We start from the raw sequence: 23133 nt of genomic DNA on the forward strand, positions 1-23133 counted from the left end.
CTTTTTGTATTTTCAAGAATTAAAAATAAATAAATAAATAAATAAATAAAAATGTAGATCAAGCACTGGAAATCAGAGCAGTCAAAACCAGGCTAGAAAATCTTTCTTTCTTGCCTCTTTCGATCCTTCCTCTCAACATCCGGAAGAGTGAAACAGTTCCCATAATGACTGTGGGATTGGTTTGAGGAATGACAGACATTTATGTTCCTCTGGATCAAGGATTTAATTCACTGTTTCCCATCTGAGCTACCATCAGGAGCAATATGTTCTGACATTCAGAACATTCAGATTCATTACCTACCAGTACCTGAGAATACCTCATCCCAAAATACACCCAAAGTGCTCAGTAATGACACTTTGGATGTGCAAGATGGCAAATGAATTTGTTTCAGAAAGATAAAACACTCAAAATGTCTCCATATTGAAAGCAGACTGACAAGATCTTGAATATGTAGAAGAGGCAACCACTTTTAAGAAAGTGCATAGAGACATTTAAGTTGGGCTCCCAGTGAAGCTGACTCACTGGCTGGAGTGGCTGGAATTCCTTTGCACAGCTCTTGAGGTTACCACTGACCTGTGACCCTTCTCCAGGCCTTGGGCATCTCTGTTGCTGACACTGGCATCAAACTGGTAGGTGCCAGAGCTGGTCGCTTCAGTGAGTGAATCCTCTGTGGACCCACTGCAAACCAAATCAAAAGGCCCTCATAACTATTCTATTGGCATTATTTTATGTGGCAGTATTGGTCCAAGCTAACCACACCTTTTCCATTGAGATTCAGAATTTGCTTTTCAATTTCAGAACAACTGATTTTTGCAGTGTTTCTGCTGGTCTCAGTCTCCTATGAAGAACTGTGCAGATCTGATCAACTCCAAGCAGTATTTTCGGGTTCTCCACACAGTTACTTGTCATGGAAATGTTTTGAAGGATTGTTCCATTATCAGTGAAGCTGTGTATCCTATGCACACAGACAGCCCTACCTTTAACTACATAGGAACTTTGGAGCCAGATTGGAATCCACCTCTAACTCCACAAAGCTGCCATGCTTGGCACAGAGCTGAGTTTGATGACTTTTACGTGATGAACTGGAATGCTGACAAAAGAAGGATAGGAAACAATTGTCCCTCAAATAATTTTCTTGGAGACCTTAGCAGGACCCTTTACTGGTACAGCTCACTATCAAGTATGCAGTGATAAAATGTAATTCCTTCTCTCCTTCCACAGCCTTGTTCTTCTTGACTGTAGAGGTATCCTGATTAAGACAAGAACTATTTGCTAAAAAAAAAAAAAAAAAAAAAAAAAGCTTCACTGACCTATTCTTATGGAGTATGTAGTGTTATTCCAAAACAATTTATAATACAAGAGTCTTGTTTCTTCAAACATTTATTACTGTGGACATTGTTTACTTACCACCAACATCAGCCACAGCGACTACTCTGAGTCAGTATTGTGCTAATGACAGAACCATAAAAAATAGGGCTATTTAGTATTTTCAGACAGAAGTTTAAAAATAGAGATAATTTAAAATTGGGCTTAAATGAGAAATAAATAAATAAAGCCATAGGAATACACAGCTTCTTTTATGCACGTGTGATTCATAATCTTAACAAATTACTACCTTTCCCTCCATGAGTAAACAGAACCAAAAAGATGATTATGTTTCCAAAGTATGAAGCTTGTGTAGAAAAAATGAAATTTGATTCTGTTACGAATTGTGACTATCTAACACTTCATTTTCCTAGACATAAAATAAAAGATTGTCTTAGTTTTGAAATATTAACAGATTTTTCTAAATCACGTATTTAAATGTATTCTATAGAAGATGAAAGTTCCCTGTTTAAATGACTCAGTATTGGATAAATATTTTTAATTGTATTTTCCATGTCATTCATGGAAATAAAGAAATCCTGAGGTGATTCACTGTACTAACACTTTCATTTACAGTGCTACTAGAAAAAAAAAGTTTCTAATTTATCCACAGTAGCACTTCCTCTTCGTGTCCAAAATTATATATATAGTTACAGCACATTAAAACATCCAGAGCTCATCCAGGTGTTAACTTCTCCCCATTATTACAGATTCTTCCTTAAAATTGTTTTTTGCATCATATCTGAAGCAAACATTTGCACTGCTGGGGTCCCAACCTTCACGAATGTCTGGGTGAAACAAGTTACAGAAGACTTTCCCGAAGACCAAAGTAACTAGGAATGTTAGTCTAAAGCACTGCTGCCAAATGCCCTAAAAATATTTTGTTCAAGACACTCCCTTGGTAGAGCTACTCATTCTTGTCACATGTAAGAGGACATTTAGAAGAAGTTTCATTGCATTTTTTAAGCACTTAACATTTCAGGCTTTATAAATATTAGCTACTGATTTATCTAAACAATGTCCTGGATTTGGTTGGAATAGAGTTAATTTTCTTCCTAGTGTCTAGTATGGTGCTGTGTTTTGGATTTAGGATGAGAATAATGCATATAACACACTGATGTTTTAGTTGCAGAGCAGTGGAAGGAGCCAAGGCCTTTTCAGCTCCTTCTGCTGCCCTGCCAGGAGGAGGCTGGGGGTGCCCCAGGAGCTGGGAGGGGACACAGCTAGGACAGCTGGCCCAGGCTGGCCAAAGGAGTATCTCATACCCTACAGCATCACACTAAACTATTAAATTGGGGGTGGGCTGGTGGGTGGTTGGCTACTGTTTAGGGACTGACTGGGCACTGGTTAGTGGTTGGTGAGTAACTGCATCGTGCATCACTTGCTTCGTGTATTTTTTTCCCCTTTTCTTTCCTATTATGCTGTCTTTATCTTAACCCACAAGTTTTTTTTTTTTTCTATTTTTTTTTTTTTCTTCCCCTGATTCTTTCCTTTGTTCCGCTGCTAGGGGAGAATAAGTGAATGGCTATGTGGTACTTTACTGCCTTCCAGGTTAAACCACAACAAGGATAAGAACTGACACCAGATATATCCATAAATACACCACACTCCCAAGCCAACGATGCTTTACTTAGGCTTCTGAATTTATTTGATCTAGTTAAAAAATTTTCAGTTGGATAAGAGTGGCAACAAAGTCAGTCACACCTTTCCTCACCTACCTTTCCCATCACCTCTTTCAATGTCTTTTTTTAGATTGGAAAGAGCTATAGTGCAAATTTAGATTTTCAAATAGTTACTTCAAAAGTAAATTTTCACCTTAATTCAACTGACAGTTTCTTCTTACCCATTTAGAATGCATTCATTTAAAATATGAAATTTATGAAATTATGAAATGATTCATATGAAATATTAATTTATAATATTCACTGCAGATATTTATTTACAGACATTTACTCATGACAATGCTGTATGAATTAGCATACTTTTAACTATTAACTTAGCACATCTGAGTTGCATGGCACATGACTTAATAACAAGACATGCTTAGGTAAACAACTCTCCATAAACTGTTTATTTACAAACCAGCTACAGAAAACAATTTTAAGAAAGTACATTAAAAAGGATTACAAATATGGAAACCTATTAGTCACACTGCCTCAAGAGAGTCTGAAGGAAATTAAATATCAAAACTCATTCCTGCTAGCACTGGGAAATGCAACATATACTACCTGTTTATTAATTGGAGTCTCTCAATGGAAGGGCATTACTGGCTTCCATGCATGTCCTTATTCCTACTTCTGACCAAAGCCCCAAGCTCCTGTGACTTCACTCCTCCTGGCTTTTAGAAAAGCAGTGGTTCAGTGGTGACAGATATTACCACCATTTTTATTGAAAACTAGAAGTATTTGCACCAATGAGGAAATAAAGAGAAATCTATATGCAAGATGGGCCTTAGGCACTCTTGACATATAAAACAGTTTGCGTTATTGAAGTAGTCAGTCACTAATAATACAGACAGTGCTTGAACATGGAGAAGGTTTTAAAAGACGTTAAAGGAGTTTAATAACAATTATGATCTCTAAACCTTTTAGAAGAGCTTCTGAGTTAAAACTTATAGACATTTTCAGAATCTCACTCCCTGAATTATTCAGTCTTGAAATAATATTAAAATCAGTATGGCACTGATTAACAGATAAACAAGAAAAACAAGAGCTATATTCTGTTTGTCACAATTCCAGTCTCTCTCTCTCCATTTGTTATGTTTTATAAGTAAGCCTTGAATTTGAGATTGTAAACAGTGTTTTGAGTTTTTGACTTATTTTTTGTTTTGCTGGTTTTGTCATTAAACTAGTCTAAAAACATAGCCTGCCATTATGCTATTCCTGTTTATTACTGTTTATTTAAAGAACTCTTTTACAAATGTCCACCCTGTCTACAAAACCCTGTCCTAAGGAACTTCCAAAATGACATTTCAGCCAAGTCTGAATTCAGTTCTTGGTACTTTTTTTGGGCTGCTGTATCAACTTACATACGTATATGAACTGGCTATATATATATATCTATATACGTATATGTATGCATATGTACATGTGCATGTGTAAAATGTATAATTAGCCAGTTCTCTAATAACAACAGAAGCTGGTTACAAAGAACCAACTACAAAAGTTCATGAAAAAACAATACTCTGCCAAACCAATCTGTCACATCTAAAGGCCACCTATTAGAAATCAAATACCTTTATAAGGAACTCCATTTACTTAAAAAAAAAATTAGCAAAGTATCTTTCCTCAGGAAAAGATAATCAGACTCAAAGGATGGAGATATTTTTCCCCAGAAATCAGAAAAAAAAACATGTAAGCAACAACTACACAGGGTGAGAAGGGTGTACCAGGAAGAAAAGTGAGGGAATTGATCAGCTGCAACTCTGTGTTTGGCTATCTGGAGAGCCATTAAGAAACGCTCCACGATGAGACACATTCTGGTGCCTTCCTTTCATCTTCTGTCTCCCTCCAGACTGCAGCACTTCTCATGCTCCTTGAAGCCAAATGAGGCGGTGGGGAGACATTCTGTTGCCATGACTGTCTTGCACCACACCGTTTCCCTTCCAGGGATGGTCTACTTCCCTGAAGTTCAAACAAACTTCTCCAGGAGAGAAAAGCAATCATGAAGTGCAAATCAGTAGCTGTCTGCCAAAAGAGCAGGTAACCAATTTTCTCCCTGCAGTGTGTCTAGTAGATTAAGAAGACATTAGATATTCCAGAGCTCCACAGAAGACTGCTATTGAGAACTGTGCTTCAACTGTTCTTTCCAGTTGTGAAAATGAAATACATATTGGAGAAGGTAATCTCTGTTTACCATTTCTTCACTTTTTTTTCTTTTTTTCAGATAGGCATAGCTTAACTTTGAAGAGAATACTGTTGCTCTCAGAGTGCTTGCAGGAACTTGATAAGCTGCTCCCACTGAGTTAGCCCTGGCGCTGCCATCAGCTGAACATCAGTACCTTGTCATCTCCTGTACGGGACTCCCAGCTCACCTCTCATACCGAAATCTGTGCTCAGCAGATGTGGCAGAGCCTTCCTTCCTTATCCCAGGAAAGTGTGGTAGTGGATCCCAGGAGGCGCAGGGGAGTTGCAAGCTACACATTGCTGCTTCCAGGCAAAGCCACTTAAGGTTTTCATTTCATGCAGAAGTTGGCTTCCTGCTCCTGCTCTCATTCCCATCCCCTGAGCACTGCTGGCACACCACTCACCTTGGACACTGGAAACTGGGAATGCTTTTCATTTGAAGAAAATCAGGTATTTCTCTACTTCCATATTTTTCTAGCTGACAATGTCTGTCTACATGTGCTAAAACCACCAATCATCTTTCCTAGCTAACTCTGCCAGCAAATGTGGGCTAAGAACATCCCATGCCCTTAGAGGCATAATTCAGAAGACAAAGCAAGATAAAGGTATTTCTTCTTTTCCTGACTTTACAAATCTCTTCAGAGGATTACAACTGTTTAACTGCATTTTTAGTAGATGTGTTGATGGCAGAACTGCTATATCAGAGTTGATTTTTATTCAGAGAGATTAACATTCACATTCCAATGCTGCTAAGAATAAAGTGCAGTCAGTGTTACATGAGAATTATTTTTTGTTCCCAAAGGTTTACCAACTAAATAATGGCATTATCATCCCTGTAAACAGGGAACTTTCATCTTCTATAGAATACATCTATTATTATTAGGTCATGCTAAGGACAGAAATGAATATAAACACATAGATTTATATCTACTTGTTGGAGGTGAATGGCCCTACCAAAAGACTGCATCACAGAGACTGTTCAGCCATGAAGGCCAACTCCTAAAACCATAAAAGAATTTTATGAAATACTGTAGGCACTCTGAACTCAGTGGAAGTTATAGAAACTTAGATGTCCAGGAATGAAAATTCAGGCTCTGAGAGCTGCTGTATAAGGGTGTTCTGACAGTTTTTCTCTCACAGATTTAAGCAAGGGATGGAGGTGGTTCTGGTTGCTGGGAGATTTTGACCACCATCCTGAACTGGATGCTTCCTAGTGAGAAAAGCTGACAGAACTTACTAGTTCCTTCACAGAGAGATGGATGTTTTTGTTAGGCAAATTTGTTTTGGGGATGGCAACAGCACCATTTCATGAGAAAGTAGGAGGTCTGGGACACATAGCTTGACAATAATCCAAAATAATTACAGGCCTCAGGGAAAAAGTCAGCAACAGATCTCCCACCTCAGCACTGAAAGGAAATGTTTTCAAATGGTTGCTCTCTGGAAGACAGACAGAATCAGAGAAGAAATTGGAGAAAAAGTCTGCTCTGACTCCAGCTATTCAAAATAGGATGTTCTTTTTCTATTTGGATTACAGACACTCTTGTGGAAGAATAATACTGAAGGAATACAGAAAGCAAACAAATGAAGGAGGTGAGATGGAGGAGGGTACATCTCCTCTCTGCTATCTGTGAGGCATTCACATACCCTGGGAAGATATTAGTGTGTCTCTGTAGGTGTTGATTGCAGGGTTATGGCAGCATGACACTTTGGGGGCCTGAGCAGAGAGGAGGACAGATGTCCGCCTTTGCCTCCACAAGCGCAGGGATGGCAGGATCCGAGGCAAATGTTTCCACTTCAGGCATGCGAGGGAGGGATGGTGTCTTTATACAATGACACTGATCTCAGCAGGCTGCCCTAAGTACAGCTAACAAAGTAAATCCTGTGCACAGGATTTAAAAAAAGAAACTGACCTTATTTAACTTATAGGACATCTAAATGACAAGTAAGACACATGAATGCAATCAGGCGAAGATGCTTTATGTATTATCCAGCAGGACATGATTCGTATTCCCTCTTCCTAGTGACAGTAGAGGGGGATTGGCATAGAAACCAATACTGATTTCAGATGATAGGAGGAAAATAAATTTTAAAATGCAATTTTCACTTTAAATCTCCCCAGCCACCTCTCACACAGCTGAGAGAGCACCTCCCTCCACTTCATAGGCTGAATCTGTACAATTAAAATTTGTGTGAATGGGTGAATCAGAATTTTAGGTTTTATTCTGCCTCCTGTAAATACAAATTTTGCATCAAAAATAGTATATAAACAAAATCCTCTGCTTTATTTCTTTACAGTTTTAACAAATAATAAGTGGAATACATTAAACTCTGTGGGTATGTTCTTTCATTGACATTGGTGATTACTTGGAAAATACCATTTCCTGAAAATGAACAGACTTTCTAAAAGTCTGGTGCCAAATAGTATTGAACTTATGTCTGTATTCTATCAGTGAAGCAAAAATTAAAATAAGTTTATTTGCCTGCTGCAGGATTTGAAGAACAATTTCCTACAATTTCCATTATTTGTTATTATCCTATGTACCTGTCATTCATTAATTTCTCAATATTCTATCTGAAAGAATGGAAGTAAAGGCTGTCAAATTAAGTCAAACTAAGGTAAAGCAACTTTGAATTCATTATGGCCTCTATATACCAAGAAGCTGGAAAGCAAACTTTTATACTCTTTTGTATATGTATTGTAGCCATTATGATTCATCATCCATTATGAGGCAATACCACAGGACCATTGGAAAAGTGAGAAGCCAGAATCAGGGATGAGGCTGTACTCCTGTTCTTTCCTAACTTATCACAAAATGACTGGTCTGCTGGATGGATGGATGGATGGAAGGAAGGAAGGAAGGGTGGAAGGAGGGAAGGAAGGGAGGAAGGAAGTTTTTCAGACTTTACATGGGTTATATTTGTTTCCTACTTTGTTTTTGTTGTTTCATTGTTGGTTGGCTGGTTCTGCTTTTCCTGGAAGTAAAAAAACTTGTTTTCAGTAAAAGAAAACCATGTGCACTTTTATGTTTCTTTTTTTTTTTTTTTTCTTTCTTTTTTTTTTTTTTTCTCTCTTTTTTTTTTTTTTTTTTTTTTTTTTCCTCTGGGTTTACTGTTTTTTTTATGCAACAGTGTCAAGAGTGCATACAAGAATAAGTTCATTTTTCAGGAAGTCACTGGGACTACTTCAGTTTCCTATAGCTAATAGTTCCAGCTAATAGAATTCATTATAGCAAGGTAGACTACAGAGTGGTTAGGGTCTAACATAAAAATGATTTGAATTTCAATATATTAATACAGCAAGACCTAATACAGTGCTTCTGTAATAGTATGACTTATTTGTCACAAACTACACTTACCAGGATACAATGTTAAGAAGGACTTTCAGTTGCTCATGAGACAGTATCAGCCTGGGATCAAATTAATATGCATTTAATATGATGTTTCAGGGTCTTCAAACTATGCTTTTGGTCTTTTCTGACCCATTAAATTGGGAGGGGTCTTGGGAAATACCAGCAATGTTATTTTTCTGAAAAGCTTTCCAATGAAAATAGAGCAGATGCAGTCAGAAAGCTCCAAGGAACATTGTGAGCATTTTTTGTGGCTAAACATTCACCACCTAAATATAACCTATAGGAAGATGGCAGGGTTTCAACAGGCACAACTGCAGCCCTGAGGCCATATTAGCAGACTAGGGCTGCTCCCAATGCACATATGCATCCTGCCAATTAAAATCTGTTTTCACGCCTAGTGTTAAAAAAAAAAAAAAAAAAAAATCTTCTGTGTATGGTTTAAGGAAGAAAAAAAGATCATCTCTAAGTACATAGAGATTTAAAATTAATGATATGTAAAATAAAATGATAATTAGTGAATTTAGTCTTTATCCATTCTTTTAAAATGGATTGGAAACATTCAACACGTGCTTGCTGGTCAGATGTTATGTAAGATATAACCCTGATTTTTTTTCAAAACCCAAAACATTTTTGTATGGAAGAAGACTACTTTGACACAATGCAATGAAAAGGGTTTATATTCTCATAAATGTTTCAACGAGTGAGTGTTCCCAGTGGACGAAGTACAATTTAGGATGTTTTCCATTGATTTAGAAGACAAATTTACAACAGTAAATGACTGTTTTCCAAACTACTCAAAAATATTTAAAATTAATGCATTATGGAGGTTTTATATTTGCCTTTTTTATATTGTCTTTGATTATGTTTATTTTTCATATTTCAATAGAATAAAAATATATTTCAAAACATAGCATTTTAAAAAGTTTCCCTGAAAATGCGTTTCTACTTATGAGAAAAAAAAAAAAAATCCACTTAAAAAGAAAGATCCTTTAAAACTGTCAAACAGACAACCAGATAATTATGTCTGGATAAAATAAACCAATAGAAGCTACATTTGTTATTACAGAGGTTCTTTTGCTGGGGTTAAAAAAGTTAAACAGTAATACAAGTATTGGCACCAAGTCAGTGCCCTCTGAAAACTGTTCAGTTCAGGAGCAAGCCAAAATTACTCAGATGAAATCGCAGTGTGGAAACAAGGAGAAAAGAGTCTTCAGTCTCTTCACAACTGATAATGAGACAGGTTGTTATTTATTTTGGGGGCTTAGCTCCAATAGTTAGTTTTTAAAAATATTTCCCTTCAACTTTGTTAATTACTGTAACTACTCCTCTCAACATTATTCTAGTTATAAGAATCATTCTGGTCACCAAAATAAAGTGTTAGTTCATTGGACAGTGAATAAATCACAGCACCATATCTCTTCTAGCAGCTGGACAACAAAGAAATGATATGGTTGCAACTGTGTGTGTCCAATGCTTTATCAGTCTCACACATAGCAATGAGTATCCTTATAAAGTGGAAAGGATGCATAAGTGGATTAGGAAAAACTGTGAAGCAAATCATTGCTCCCTAACTGTTCTGTAGACTCACAGCATTTGAAAATGCATTCAAGCCACTTGGTTGAGAAAACACTCCATGCATTTCAGCTGTGCAAGTCCTATCTATAGCCATCTTCTGTGGATATTATGTGATTTGTCCTTTCTCATATTAATCTCATATTAAATCTTCCCATTTTCATTTCTATAATCACTTTGGTTTTTCATAATGAACTTGGAATCAAGGATAAATAAGGGAAAGACATGACCTTTCAGATTCATCAGGGCTTTAGCTTAAAAGTGAAGGAGACTCTTGCAACACAGAAGGACCTAAGTACACTGCAGGCATGCTTCTGATGGAAAACACCTCCTCCGAGCTGCTCCTTCACCCTGCCTCCAGCTGAGCACCAGCTCAGACCAGCCCGACAGCTTGGCCCAGGGCTGGTGGCATACAGTGATATGTCACAGATGTCTGAGCTGCTACGGCCTTGCAGAACCCCCCTGACATGTAACTGAAGGCTGAGTCCTTTCAGAAACTTAGGACTGAGTATATTTTGCTAGCTTTTGTTTTTTTCCCATTGGAACAGAGAGAGATGGAAGGAAAGGTACAAAAATAAATGCTAATGAGGAAAAAATAGACAAAGGTAAGAGCAATTTTTCACCTCATTTATTTGAATAATATGGATAATTAGTATAATGGCCCCAAGCATTGGTTATTGTTTAGGAACAAAAAAAGTACCAAGAAGAAAAGCAAAATATTTGGAAATATTTTTCTTTCCAGTCTCCCTACAAAAAGGCTGATCGCCTTTTGCAAAGGCGATCAGCTCCGGGGCAGACGTGCTCTGCAGCGGAGCAGGGGACCGAGGCGGGCAGGGCTTTTTGTCCAGCATCGAGGCCACTCGGGGGAGCCGCCGGGACCCGGCAGTCCTCGCGAGGGAGGCTGACGAGGCGCAGGCGGAGCCAGCAGCGCCCCCTCCCAGGCTGTTTAAAAGTTGCCCCTAGGGAGCGCGAGCGACCAGGAGCGCGGCGACCAGGACGGGCAAACAGGGCGTGGAGCGGCAGTTCGCGCGGGCAGGGCGAGCGGGGGGCCCATCGTCGCTCTGTTGCAGCTGCCTCTCCCTTCGGTGCTTGCAACCTGCTTGCGTAGAACCTGACCATGGTATCAACCAGACAGAAAACCGTGGCCTCCGCATCTCGTGCGGCATCTCCAGCCATGGTCACCAGTGTGGCTACTCAGACGGAGGGCTCGGGGAAACACGCAGCCGTCCAGGTCCTGGGCTGCAGAGTGTGCCCCAGCCTTCTGTCGGTCTCCGACAACAGTGGAGGGTATGCCTGTGGGAGGTGTGCCCAGGTTGAAGAACTGCTCAGCCAGGTAGCGGAGCTCCGGGAGGAGGTGAACAGGCTCAGGATCATCAGGGAATCAGAGATGGAAATTGACTGGTGGAGGTGCACTCTACCCTCTCTGAGGCAGGCTCACGAGCCTGCCACAGCACAGGCGTCTCCTGTTATTCAGAAGACGGAGGTTCCCTCCTCCTGCCAGGCAGAGGGAGGAGACCTAGATCAAGGGGGGGAATGGAGGCAGGTGCCTATTCGGGGTGGTAGGCGAGCCCTCTCTCTGCCCACCTCACCTTCTCATCTACCCTTAAATAATCGATATGAAGGACTAGAACAAGACAATCTGAATGACATAGTAGATAAAAAACCATCCCAGTTGGAGGGGGCGCCTAAGACAAGGCGACCTACACATCGCATTGCCACATCATCCTTCAAAAAAGAAAGAAGGGCTATTGTTATGGGAGGCTCCCTTCTGAAAGGGACAGAGGGACCGATATGCCGACCGGACCCAACCCGCAGAGAAGTCTGTTGCCTCCCTGGGGCTCGGGTGAGAGACTTTGCCACGAAAGTCAAGCGCCTGGTACGGCCCACTGACTACTACCCGCTACTGGTCTTTCAGGCTGGTAGCGATGAAGTAGCAACAAGAAGTCCGAAGGCGATCAAAAGAGACTTTAGGGATTTGGGGCGACTACTTAGAGGATCAGGGGCGCAGATTGTGTTTGCCTCTGTCCTTCCGATAGGGGGGATCGAAGCTGAAAGGCGTGCTGTTCACCTAAACTCGTGGCTTCGAGACTGGCGTGACCGGCAGAATTTTGGGTTCTTTGATCACGGGAAGGTCTATGCTACACCGGGCCTGATGGCACCGGATGGGATGCGCCTCTCTCGGAGAGGGGTAAGGATCTTTGGTCAGGAGTTGGCAGGGCTGATAGATAGGGCTTTAAACTAGAGTTGAAGGGGGAAGGGGCTAAAACCAGGCACGCCGGTGAAGACCTAAGGGATGGTACGCTAGAATCAGAGGGGCTGTGTGCTAGTGAGGTCCTTCGGTCAGATCCACAAGGTGCTGAGTGTAAGGAGACGCACCTGAAGTGCTTCTACACGAATGCACGCAGCATGAGGAATAAAATGGATGAGCTAGAAGTCCTGGCCCAGTCCCGCAACTACGACATCATCGGCATAAGCGAAACCTGGTGGGATGAGTCCTGTGACTGGGGTGTTGCGATAGATGGTTACAGGCTCTTCAGGAGGGACAGGCAGGGTAGGCGAGGTGGTGGGGTGGCGATGTATGTGAAGCAGGGGCTGGACTGTGTGGAACTTCAGGTCGGCAATGGCAAAGTTGAGAGCCTCTGGGTAAGGATCAAGGGACGAACGAATAAAGGGGATGTCGTTGTGGGAGTCTATTACAGACCGCCTGGCCAGGACGATAGCGCCAATAAATTATTCTTTACAGAACTAAGAGAGGCCTCGAGATTAACTCCCCTTGTCCTTATGGGGGACTTCAACTTGCCAGACGTTAACTGGGAGTGCCACACGGCTGACACGAGCAAGTCCAGGAGGTTCATGAAGCACCTAGATGATAACTTCTTGGTGCAGGTGCTAACGGAGCCAACTAGGAAAGGTGCCCTCCTAGACCTGTTGCTAGAAAACAGAGAGGGTCTGGTGGGAGATGTGGTGATTGGTGGCCGCCTTGGTCATAGCGACCATGAAGTGGTTGAGTTCAAAATTTACGGTGACAGAAGGAAAAGTGCCACCAAAACCTCATCCCTAGATATGGGGAAAGCAGACTTCAGGCTGCTCAGGGAACTAGTCAGCAAGGTCCCCTGGGAAACTGCTCTTGAAGGCCTCGATGTCCACCAGAGCTGGTCATTCTTTAAGCGATGCCTTCTAGAAGCACAAGATCAGGCAATTCCTAAATATCACAAGTCAGGCAGGCGGGGCAGGAGGCCGGCGTGGCTGACCAGGGACATTCTAATGGAGATTAGGCGGAAACAGAGAGTGTTTCGCTACTGGAAGGAGAGCCAGGTGTCATGGAAAGAATACAGGGATGCTGTTCATGTTTGTAGGGAGAAAGTTTGTGTGGCCAAAGCACGCCTAGAGTTGAAGCTGGCTGTGTCTGTGAGAGAAAACAAAAAGGGTTTTTTTAGATATGTGAATGGAAAAAGGAGAACTAAAGAATACATAGGGCCGCTCCTTGATAGGGAAGGTCTCCTCACAGACAATGACATAGGCAAAGCAGAGACGCTTAACGCCTTCTTTGCCTCTGTCTTCATTGCCGATGATGGGCTTCGGGACCCAGGGTGCCCCGAACTGGAGGACCGGGACGGTGGGGATGACAAACTCCCAACCGACCCTGAACGTGTGCGGGATTTGCTACTCCACCTCGATCCCTACAAGTCCATGGGTCCGGATGGGATTCATCCCCGGGTGCTGAAAGAGCTGGCGGACGTCATCGCGGAACCTCTCTCAATTATTTTTCAACGATCCTGGGAATTTGGAGAGGTCCCGGTAGACTGGAAGCTGGCAAATGTTGTGCCGATTTTCAAGAAGGGTCAGAAAGAAGACCCTTGCAATTACAGGCCTGTCAGTCTCACGTCAGTGCCTGGTAAAATCATGGAGAAAATGGTTCTTGAACTTATTGAGGCGCACCTGGGGGACAAAGCAGTCATTGGTCCCAGCCAGCATGGGTTTGTGAAGGGTAGGTCCTGCCTAACTAACCTGATTTCCTTTTATGATAAGATCACCCGTATGGTGGACCAAGGGAAACCAGCTGATGTGATTTTTTTGGACTTCAGCAAGGCTTTTGACACGGTCTCCCATAGGATCCTACTGGACAAAATGTCCACCATACAGCTAAATAAAAACATCATACAATGGGTGAGCAATTGGCTAACGGGCAGGGCCCAAAGGGTTATGGTAAATGGGGCTGCGTCAGGCTGGCGGGCGGTCACTAGTGGGGTCCCTCAAGGCTCCATTTTAGGGCCGGTACTTTTCAATATTTTTATAAACGATCTGGATGTAGGAATAGAAGGTATTTTGAGCAAGTTTGCTGATGACACCAAACTTGGAGGAGTCGTGGACTCGAATGAGGGTGGAAAGGCCTTGCAGAGGGATCTGGATAGGTTGGAGAGCTGGGCGATCACCAACCGTATGAAGTTCAATAAGAGCAAGTGCCGGGTCCTGCACCTGGGACGGGGAAACCCTGGCTGCACGTACAGACTGGGCGATGAGACACTGGAGAGCAGCCTAGAAGAGAGGGATCTGGGGGTCGTGGTAGACAGCAAGTTGAATATGAGCCAGCAGTGTGCCCTGGCAGCCAGGAGGGCCAACCGTGTCCTGGGGTGCATCAAGCACGGCATCGCTAGTAGGTCAAGGGAGGTGATTGTCCCACTCTACTCTGCGCTGGTGCGGCCTCACCTCGAGTACTGTGTGCAGTTCTGGGCACCACAGTATAAAAAGGACATGAAACTGTTGGAGAGTGTCCAGAGGAGGGCTACGAAGATGGTGATAGGCCTGGAGGGGAAGACGTACGAAGAACGGCTGAGGTCACTGGGCCTGTTCAGCCTGGAGAAGAGGAGGCTGAGAGGAGACCTCATCACAGTCTACAACTTCCTCGTAAGGGGGTGTCGAGAGGCAGGAGACCTTTTCTCCATTAACACCAGTGACAGGACCCGCGGGAACGGGGTTAAGCTGAGGCAGGGGAAATTTAGGCTTGACATCAGAAGGGGGTTCTTCACAGAGAGGGTGGTTGCACACTGGAACAGGCTCCCCAGGGAAGTTGTCACTGCACCGAGCCTGTCTGAATTTAAGAAGAGATTGGACTGTGCACTTAGTCACATGGTCTGAACTTTTGGGTAGACCTGTGCGGTGTCAAGAGTTGGACTTGATGATCCTTAAGGGTCCCTTCCAACTCAGGATATTCTATGATTCTATGATTCTATGATTCTACATCCAAATTATTGCCTGTTACACCCAGAAAATCTGTTTCTGTCCTTCCCAGGCATTGTACAAACTGCTGCAGTTTTTCTGTCACCATTATTGTCTTACATTGTACTGAAAAAAATCATAAGGGCCATAGATGTGCTGAATTATGGGGGAACTAGTCAAATCTGCAATTGTTCTTTCTACTTCCAAATTACTGTGACTGCTAATCTGTCTGACAGTGTTAGCTGTTGTTTCAGAATTACACTATTAAAACTACAGGAACTTGGCAGCTATTTTTAGTGGCATTTTCTAATTTGTGTTATGATTTGGACATAAATAACAAAGTATCAATTTTTCAAAGCCAGTAACTTGCCACTAAGAAATTGTAGATATTGATTGTCTGATACTAAGCATTTTGAATCTTAGGCTATTAGCACAAGAGAACCATAAAAACCTAATGCTTTCATTGTTCTGCAAAAGCTGTTTCATCCTACCAAGACTATCACACATACCCAGCAGATTTCAGCTCAGTCGGGAGACTAAAAATGCCCAGCTTCTGAAATACTGTTTTCAAAATATACCCTCATATGATTTCCACAAAGGCTATACCATTTTGTCACAAAAAGGAACAGCATCAAACATGTATTCATAAAGATTTTTGTCCTGAAACATTTTAAATCCAGTATCACCTTCAAAACTAATATTTGTGTATTGTTCCACAAAATTCTCACAATGAATGTCAGTTTTGAAAATTACTTATCCTGCAAATAAAGCCAGTAAAAAATGTCACTGGATCCTATTACAGCTGAAAACATGTAACTGAAAACCTTCTAAACTGCTAATGAATTCAAATCTTAGTTCCAAAGCAGTCAAGGTTAAATCCAAATGCTCTTAAATTTAGAAGAAGTTAGATTAACATCCATATGCATATTTTTGGCATCAGTGCTTTTTCAAGCTTGCTGTGGGGGGTATTTCCAGTTTGACTTCACTTCTCTAGTTCATACCATGACCTATTTCCAAGCCAGTTCTGCTGTTATATGGACTATTTCAGCCAAGGCAGCAACACAGAATTATTCCTTTTTTTTTTTCTTTTTTTTTTTTTCCCCCTTAATGAGACTATTTTCTTAATAATAAATTTCATTAAAAGGATATCAAAATCCTTCCTTCCTAATGTTACAGGTTTGTTTAGTTTCCAAATGATGCACCTGATGCTTTAAAAGCTTGCTTCTCAGTTCTTCACTTCTATTTGCCCTAGACCTTGCAATTGGAGATAGCATGACATACCCCTTGCAACATCAATGTGGTGCAGTATTCTCTTCATTCATTACCGTACTAAAAATGAAGTATATTAGAAAATGGCTTCCTACACAAATAAAATTTTGCAACAATTATATTGCATGACTGTGAGGAAAGGAGTACCTAAAACAGTTCCTTTCTTGCACAAGCACCTGACATATCTACAGAGTGGGAAGTGTGCAAAAGGCCAGCAGAATAGTGCATGAAGGACAGGGGCAAAACAGCATTATGATTCAGAATTGATTTACAACTAGTAGTACAATGCTGACTGGCAGCAGGCCACTAAAGTGCATAATTTTACAAGATGTGATAACATATACTGTCCTTGTTCAGTGGATTGCTTGGAAAGGTGCTGCTAAAGGATGAAGTACACACAGACCTTTACTGAGACTGATGGCTAAATGACAATTTCAGTGCAAACCAACAAAAGGTTGAGATTACATTATTAAATCTAATCCACAAAGGCTGATTACAGCACTATTCCAACCTCTTTTTCTCTTGAATGTACTAAAATAAAAGACATAATTTCTTACACCCTACATTTCATTAAACGTTCAGCTGGTGGAATTCAATTAAATCTAGTATAACTTAGACTTACTATACCTCACTAAACTGTTGGCAGTGTCGGGATCTTGTGCAGTTACTGTGCCAACTGCAGTCCCGATCTTCGCATTTTCATAAACGTCCATGACATAGGAAGGCATAGTGAAGAGTGGAGGTTCATCCACATCGCCAACTATTATCTTCAGCATTGTTACGTCTTTGAATGGTCCCAAGTGTGAAAAGCGGAAATCAAGGTGAGTATTTGCTCCTTCTATATTAAGTGTATAGGATTTCTTTTTTTCATAGTTGAGTGGCTGTTGGCAGAAAAAAAAAAATCGTTACCATTCCATGCTTTCATTTAGCCTGGTAGCTAACAATATCTTTTCACTTTAATTTGGTAGCAAACTTCTTCAAGTTACTGTGATATTCTGGTAGTCACTGGCATACATTTTAAGTAGAAAGAGTAAGATGATTCTTTTTTTTTTTTTTTTTTTTTTTTTCCTGCAAAAGAACTGTGGGCAAATTGCCACTTTTGGAAGAACTCAGGTTTGAGACTGAGCGACAGATTCTTCTTCTGTGATAATGTAATCTCTGAATTTTATCACCCTTCAAATTTTATTGGTAATTTCTAAATATTTAAGAAGCTGTAGACTGGTATGTCTCAGATTAAATTAATACCTTGAATTAACACGTTTAATAGACAGTGATAAGGATGCTAAAATTCTCTTGCGAATCTCTTCTCTTAAATCCCCAACTGGAAAAGGCAAATCCTTACATGAAAACACTCATTTATCAAACAAGACAGAAATTTAAATGGGTAAGGGTAGCCTAAATGTGTGTTTTTCTAAAAAGAGTCAAATGCATGATGTATGCCTATAGTCTAGACCATTTTCTTCTAAACCCTTTACCAACCACTACAAGAGAGACAACTCTTCAGCCTGTCTTACCATGTACTGCCTCACTGCATATGGATTATACAGTCACAAATGGGAAGAAAGTCTCAGGATATGCCTTCTATGGATCTGAATGTCAAACAAACAAACAAACAAACAAACAAAAACAATAGAAAGCAAAACCCCAGCTGTACCATCCACCAGAAGTGTCATTGCCACTTTAGCCTTACCCTGTTATTAAAAGAAATAGATTCCTACCAGGAATCCTGTCTCTCTACTAGGTAGAAGATGGTCTGACTGTTGTACCACACAGCATGGACACTTCTTTTCTTAGAAGTTCCATTTCTATCTCGCTATTTACACATGTGAAAATTTTATCTCCCTTGTTTTCTACCTGTCTTCCTTCTGTGTAATGATGCATGCTTACTAAGCAAAAAATGATTGCCTTGCAGTCCATGAAAGTTAAATTCATATTTGTAGGTTCAGTTGCGTATTCAGAAATACGTAAGCTTTATGACCATTAATTTGTTATTATGACCCTTCTGATTCAGTGTCCTGGTTTCAGTTAGGACAGTTATTTTCCTCCTAGTAGCTGGTAGGGTGCTATGTTTTGGATTAGGATGAGAAGAGTGCTCATAACATGCTGATGGTTTAATTGTTGCAGAGCAGTGCTTACACTAAGCCAAGGACTTTTCAGCTTCTCACTCTGTCGTGCCAGCAAACAGGCTGGGGATGCAGCAAGAACTGGGAGGGGACAGACCCAGGACAGCTGACCCAAACTGGCCAAAGGGGTATTCCATACCATCTGACGTCATGCTGAACAATATATAGGGGTGGCTAACCGGGGTGGGGGGCTGGCTGCTCGGGGTTGGGCTGGGCATCGGTCAGCGGGTGGTGAGCAATTGCATTGTGCATCACTTGTTTGTTGTGTGGTGTTTAGCTGCCAGCCAGGTTAAACCAGACATCGAAATTACAGTTAAAATCAGGAGCATAAACTGGTCAATAGCCTTAACTTTTTGTGTGAAACTGTAAGTTCTGCAAGCTCTTACTGTAGTTAGAACCAGCCTGAGCTCACAGAATATGGGACCAAAGTCCAATTGTGTACTAATTTACTGTCTTAATGTGTTATTTTAACCCTACGCTAGGATGCTATTATACTGTCTTATAAAAGATATGACAAAAAGACAAAACACCCAACTCTCAACTCTTCCAATGTCAGATAGTTATGTAGTAGATGTGACTTAAAGGATATTTAACTTAAAGGTTGCTTCAGCAGATACATAAGTAATCAATGTAGGCCACATTTACAGGACCACAACTATTTTGGGTTGCTTTCTTATGCGTCATTAAAAAAATTTACACTTTTCATAGACAGTGTATTGAGCCTTTTCTGTGAGAAGTCACTTTTTCCATATACTGTATTAGCACTTCTTGCGGAAATGGCTATAAAAAATACCAGTTCCATTAGATAAATTAAACATCTTAAAACTGATCTGAAAATTAATAATCAATGACAAAGGCTGTATTATATGATGTGTTGTCAAAATATTTATAACCTGATAGACTGAAGAACTAGTTTTTTTGTTGTTGTTGTTGTTTTTTGTTTTTTTTTTTCTCCCAGAGAATGATAAACTATCTGTCTGAATGAAGAACTATCCGTCTTCATAATGCTTCTGCAATCTCAGGATGTACACTTTACATGTAGAGCCAGTCCCTCAGTCCAGAATTGTACTATATTGATGGTAGCGACTGATTGCAGTGATGAGGACAAGGACAACAGGACAAAAGCCTGACAGAGTAGGTTTTTCATAAAACAAAGCCAGATTCGTAAATTTGGACGACAGGTGTTTAAACACAGAAGTAGCAAGGAGAATCCCTGTTGTATTTTATTATTATTATTATTATTTTCAGTGTCTGACTGCATTTACATAAAGTTCAGAAAATTTCTGGGAAGTAATTAGACTTGAGAGGATACAAAACCAGTTGACTGATCTTTCATCAGTTTCACAAAATATGCCATTCCAGGAAGTTATAGAACAGATTTCAAATTTTCACATTGCTACACTTTAAATGCACTATTTTGAGGAAAAGCACTCGTACATGATAATAAAAAATTCTGGGTTACAAATTTCTGGCTTCAGCCGATTTATAAAGGATACATAGATTAATAAGAAGTGTTGTTTTCAGTTGTGTAGCTACTCAACTGGACAAGACCAATATATAAATATATGTTTATCTAGAAATAAAATAATAATCCACTCAGATAATCAGAAAAAAATGACATTTCACAGACCCTAATGTTTTAAAACCATAGCCAGAGCAGTTTTTTATCTTATTTTTTTTCTTTTTCTTCCCATAACCTCTCCAAACTAAAGAAGCAGATAGTGGGACATAGAAGAAAAAGAGCTTACTCTCCTGTACAGTGATACCCAGAGGTAAAAAAAAAAAAAAAAAAAAAAAAAAAAAAAAAAAAAACCTACAACATTATTTTCAGATATTTTGGATAGAAGCTATACATACTGTGCTACAGATTATTATTACTGGGGATCACAGTTAGTATTTTTTATTTTGCTTCTCTCTTGAGGATAAGTAAGGAAATTTTCAAGCAAAGCAAGCCAGATGTGATATTCCACATATTAGAATAACTCACAAGTCCTGTTGTTACACTTTTTTTCATTTTATATCTGATAAAATATTCAAGAATTGAAATCTGGTTGCAATTTGGATCTACAGAATTGTATTGTTCTGGGCTTCTCCTTAAAACACTGCTTATGTATGAAAACTGACATTTATTTTACATTTGAAGAACAAATTGGGCCCCCCATTTACAACCTGTCTAATGCTATGCTAAGAAACTTGCTCACAGACTCTATTATTTCAGGTAATATGAGCTCTTTAATAGTAGCAGTTCTGTTGTTGTTGTTTGTTTTCTTTTATTTTCTGATCTATTAATCATAAATTCATCTTTAAATACCTGAGGTAGTGTAATTTAGTATGAGTTTTGACATAAAAATGATAATGCAAAATAATTTGCATTTTATAAAGGAATTATTTCAACCACCCCATCAGATTCACAAAAGGACTGATTTAACTCTAAATAACCAAAGTGAAAGATGTGGCTGTGTCCTTTCTGAACCCTTGCTCTCTCCAGAATAAATAAATACTAAAATATGACTTGTAAAGACATTCATATGTGTAAAACCTCCTCCATTTAACTCACAAAGGCTTTGAGTTTCAGTCACCTATCTCTTATAGGTGTAGCTATACTCTCATAGAACCACTCTGAACTATACAGAGGCACCACACTTACCGAGAAATCTAAGTAATAATATATGTATTTACTTAAAATTGTAACAAAGCTGAAGATCATTAACTCTTTCTTGGAAAGAAAATAGAACATTTAGATTTCAGATGGGCCTAGACAAAATTGTTGTTCATGTTTCTTATTTTCCCAAAGAACAATATCTTTCCATGACTATTACCTGCATATCTTCTGTATGTATCCAGCAGTTATTCTGATTTTCATGCACAACTGAAAATATTAAATGTAGCTTTAGTGAACTAACTGGACTATAGGACTAACTGGAAAGAACTGATATTCATTATACTGCAATTTGTGTTTATAATATCAGACTCCAAAGAGGAATAGGAGAATTTGATGAGAAGTGAATAGCTGTTACCTGAACATTTGCAGTGTCATTATACAAAATGCCAGAGACACAGATTGTTCAGACCATTTTTCCTAGGAATTGAAATATGTTTGAAGATTTGACATCAGTAAAATTCTAGCATACTTCCCTGGAAGTCACAACATGGGGTAACATGCTGACCAGTCGTTCTCTGAAGGATCCAGGGAAGTTATGGCTTTCACGTGGTGTTTTGTTCAGTTTTCCTTTAGTCTACCAATCAAACAAGGAACTGAACTAGGCAAAGGGGAAATCCTGCGTGGTAGTTTGCAGTCTACCCTGTGTAGACAGATCTTTACGAATGAAAGTGTGGCTTCAAAGGGCTTGTGAGAAGAAAGATAGTGAAAGTATAGGGAGTTTGCGGTCAGCTCACGTTGAAAAGACTTCAGATATTCAGACACAATAATAACAGTTACTTCTGACTTTTCTGATGCGCCTACCATGGATTCTTCCAAAGAAGTAATAGAAAGAGAACAAACCATTGTGTTCTACTGTTATTGAAGGTGTTGGCATTCAATGTATGAAACAAAACCAATTATGTTCTTAGTGTAGATTATTCGTTTTTGGATAGGCTATTAAACTTGTTCAACTTCAAAAACAATCTAAATGAAAAACAATTGCAGCACATGGTATAAATAATAGTTATTAAACTTTGTACAAATCTGTGTTAAAATAATTTAAAAATGAGCTCACCTTTCTGTACTGTACTATACAGGGGGATAGTATAATTTCTGTGAGTTAAGAATGGGGGTATTCCACACCAGTTTATGTATTTCTAAGTGTTGCGTTAATCTGAAATATTACATTAGCTAAGAAAAATTTACCCCTTCTTGTCTTGATGGGAAAGTGACTCAAATGACTGTTGTGTGCATGTATAAGAACAGGCAACATACACAGGCAACGTACATATCTATTCAGATGAAAAAAAAATAGCAATCATTATTGTGTTTTTGTTTGCATTCTCTTGTCTCACATTCTCTCAGAAGTTCTGGTTTTCATTCCTCCTAGTTTCAGTCAGACCCAGGATACATAATGACTAAACATGAATGCAAATTCACCTACATTTTTTAGAGCACACAGATATGACTGATGCCTAAAAACTCAGTAACAACAAAGCCATGTGGGAATTACTAATTGATGTTTGTTAGTCCATGTAAAAACAAATCAATAAATGATTTCTCCTTTTGTTGGAAATGTTTTGAAAAATATATATATATATATTCCTTAAATATACTAACCCAACTCTCTGGGTTATTATTAGCATAAGTTGAAAGATATTTCAGGAAACATTTGCTATGAACTCATTTCAGAAGACTTAATATAGAGATGAAATTCTCTGTGGAATTAGATTTGTGTATGGAATTCAGT

At 39.7% G+C, this 23133-nt stretch overlaps 1 protein-coding gene across 14 annotated transcripts in view; it reads right to left on the reverse strand.

Moving 5' to 3' along the window:
* The window catches only part of CDH18 (cadherin 18), a 551977-nt gene that overhangs the window by 42935 nt on the left and 485909 nt on the right, over positions 1–23133 (reverse strand). For all 14 annotated transcript variants that reach the window (XM_035318020.1, XM_035318019.1, XM_035318016.1 and 11 more), the window contains one exon: positions 17247–17500. In XM_035318020.1, the coding sequence (XP_035173911.1) occupies positions 17247–17500 (254 nt within the window). The remainder of the gene's footprint in view (positions 1–17246; positions 17501–23133) is intronic.

This window comes from Oxyura jamaicensis, chromosome 2 (assembly GCF_011077185.1).
Source record: "Oxyura jamaicensis isolate SHBP4307 breed ruddy duck chromosome 2, BPBGC_Ojam_1.0, whole genome shotgun sequence".
NCBI lineage: Eukaryota > Metazoa > Chordata > Aves > Anseriformes > Anatidae > Oxyura > Oxyura jamaicensis.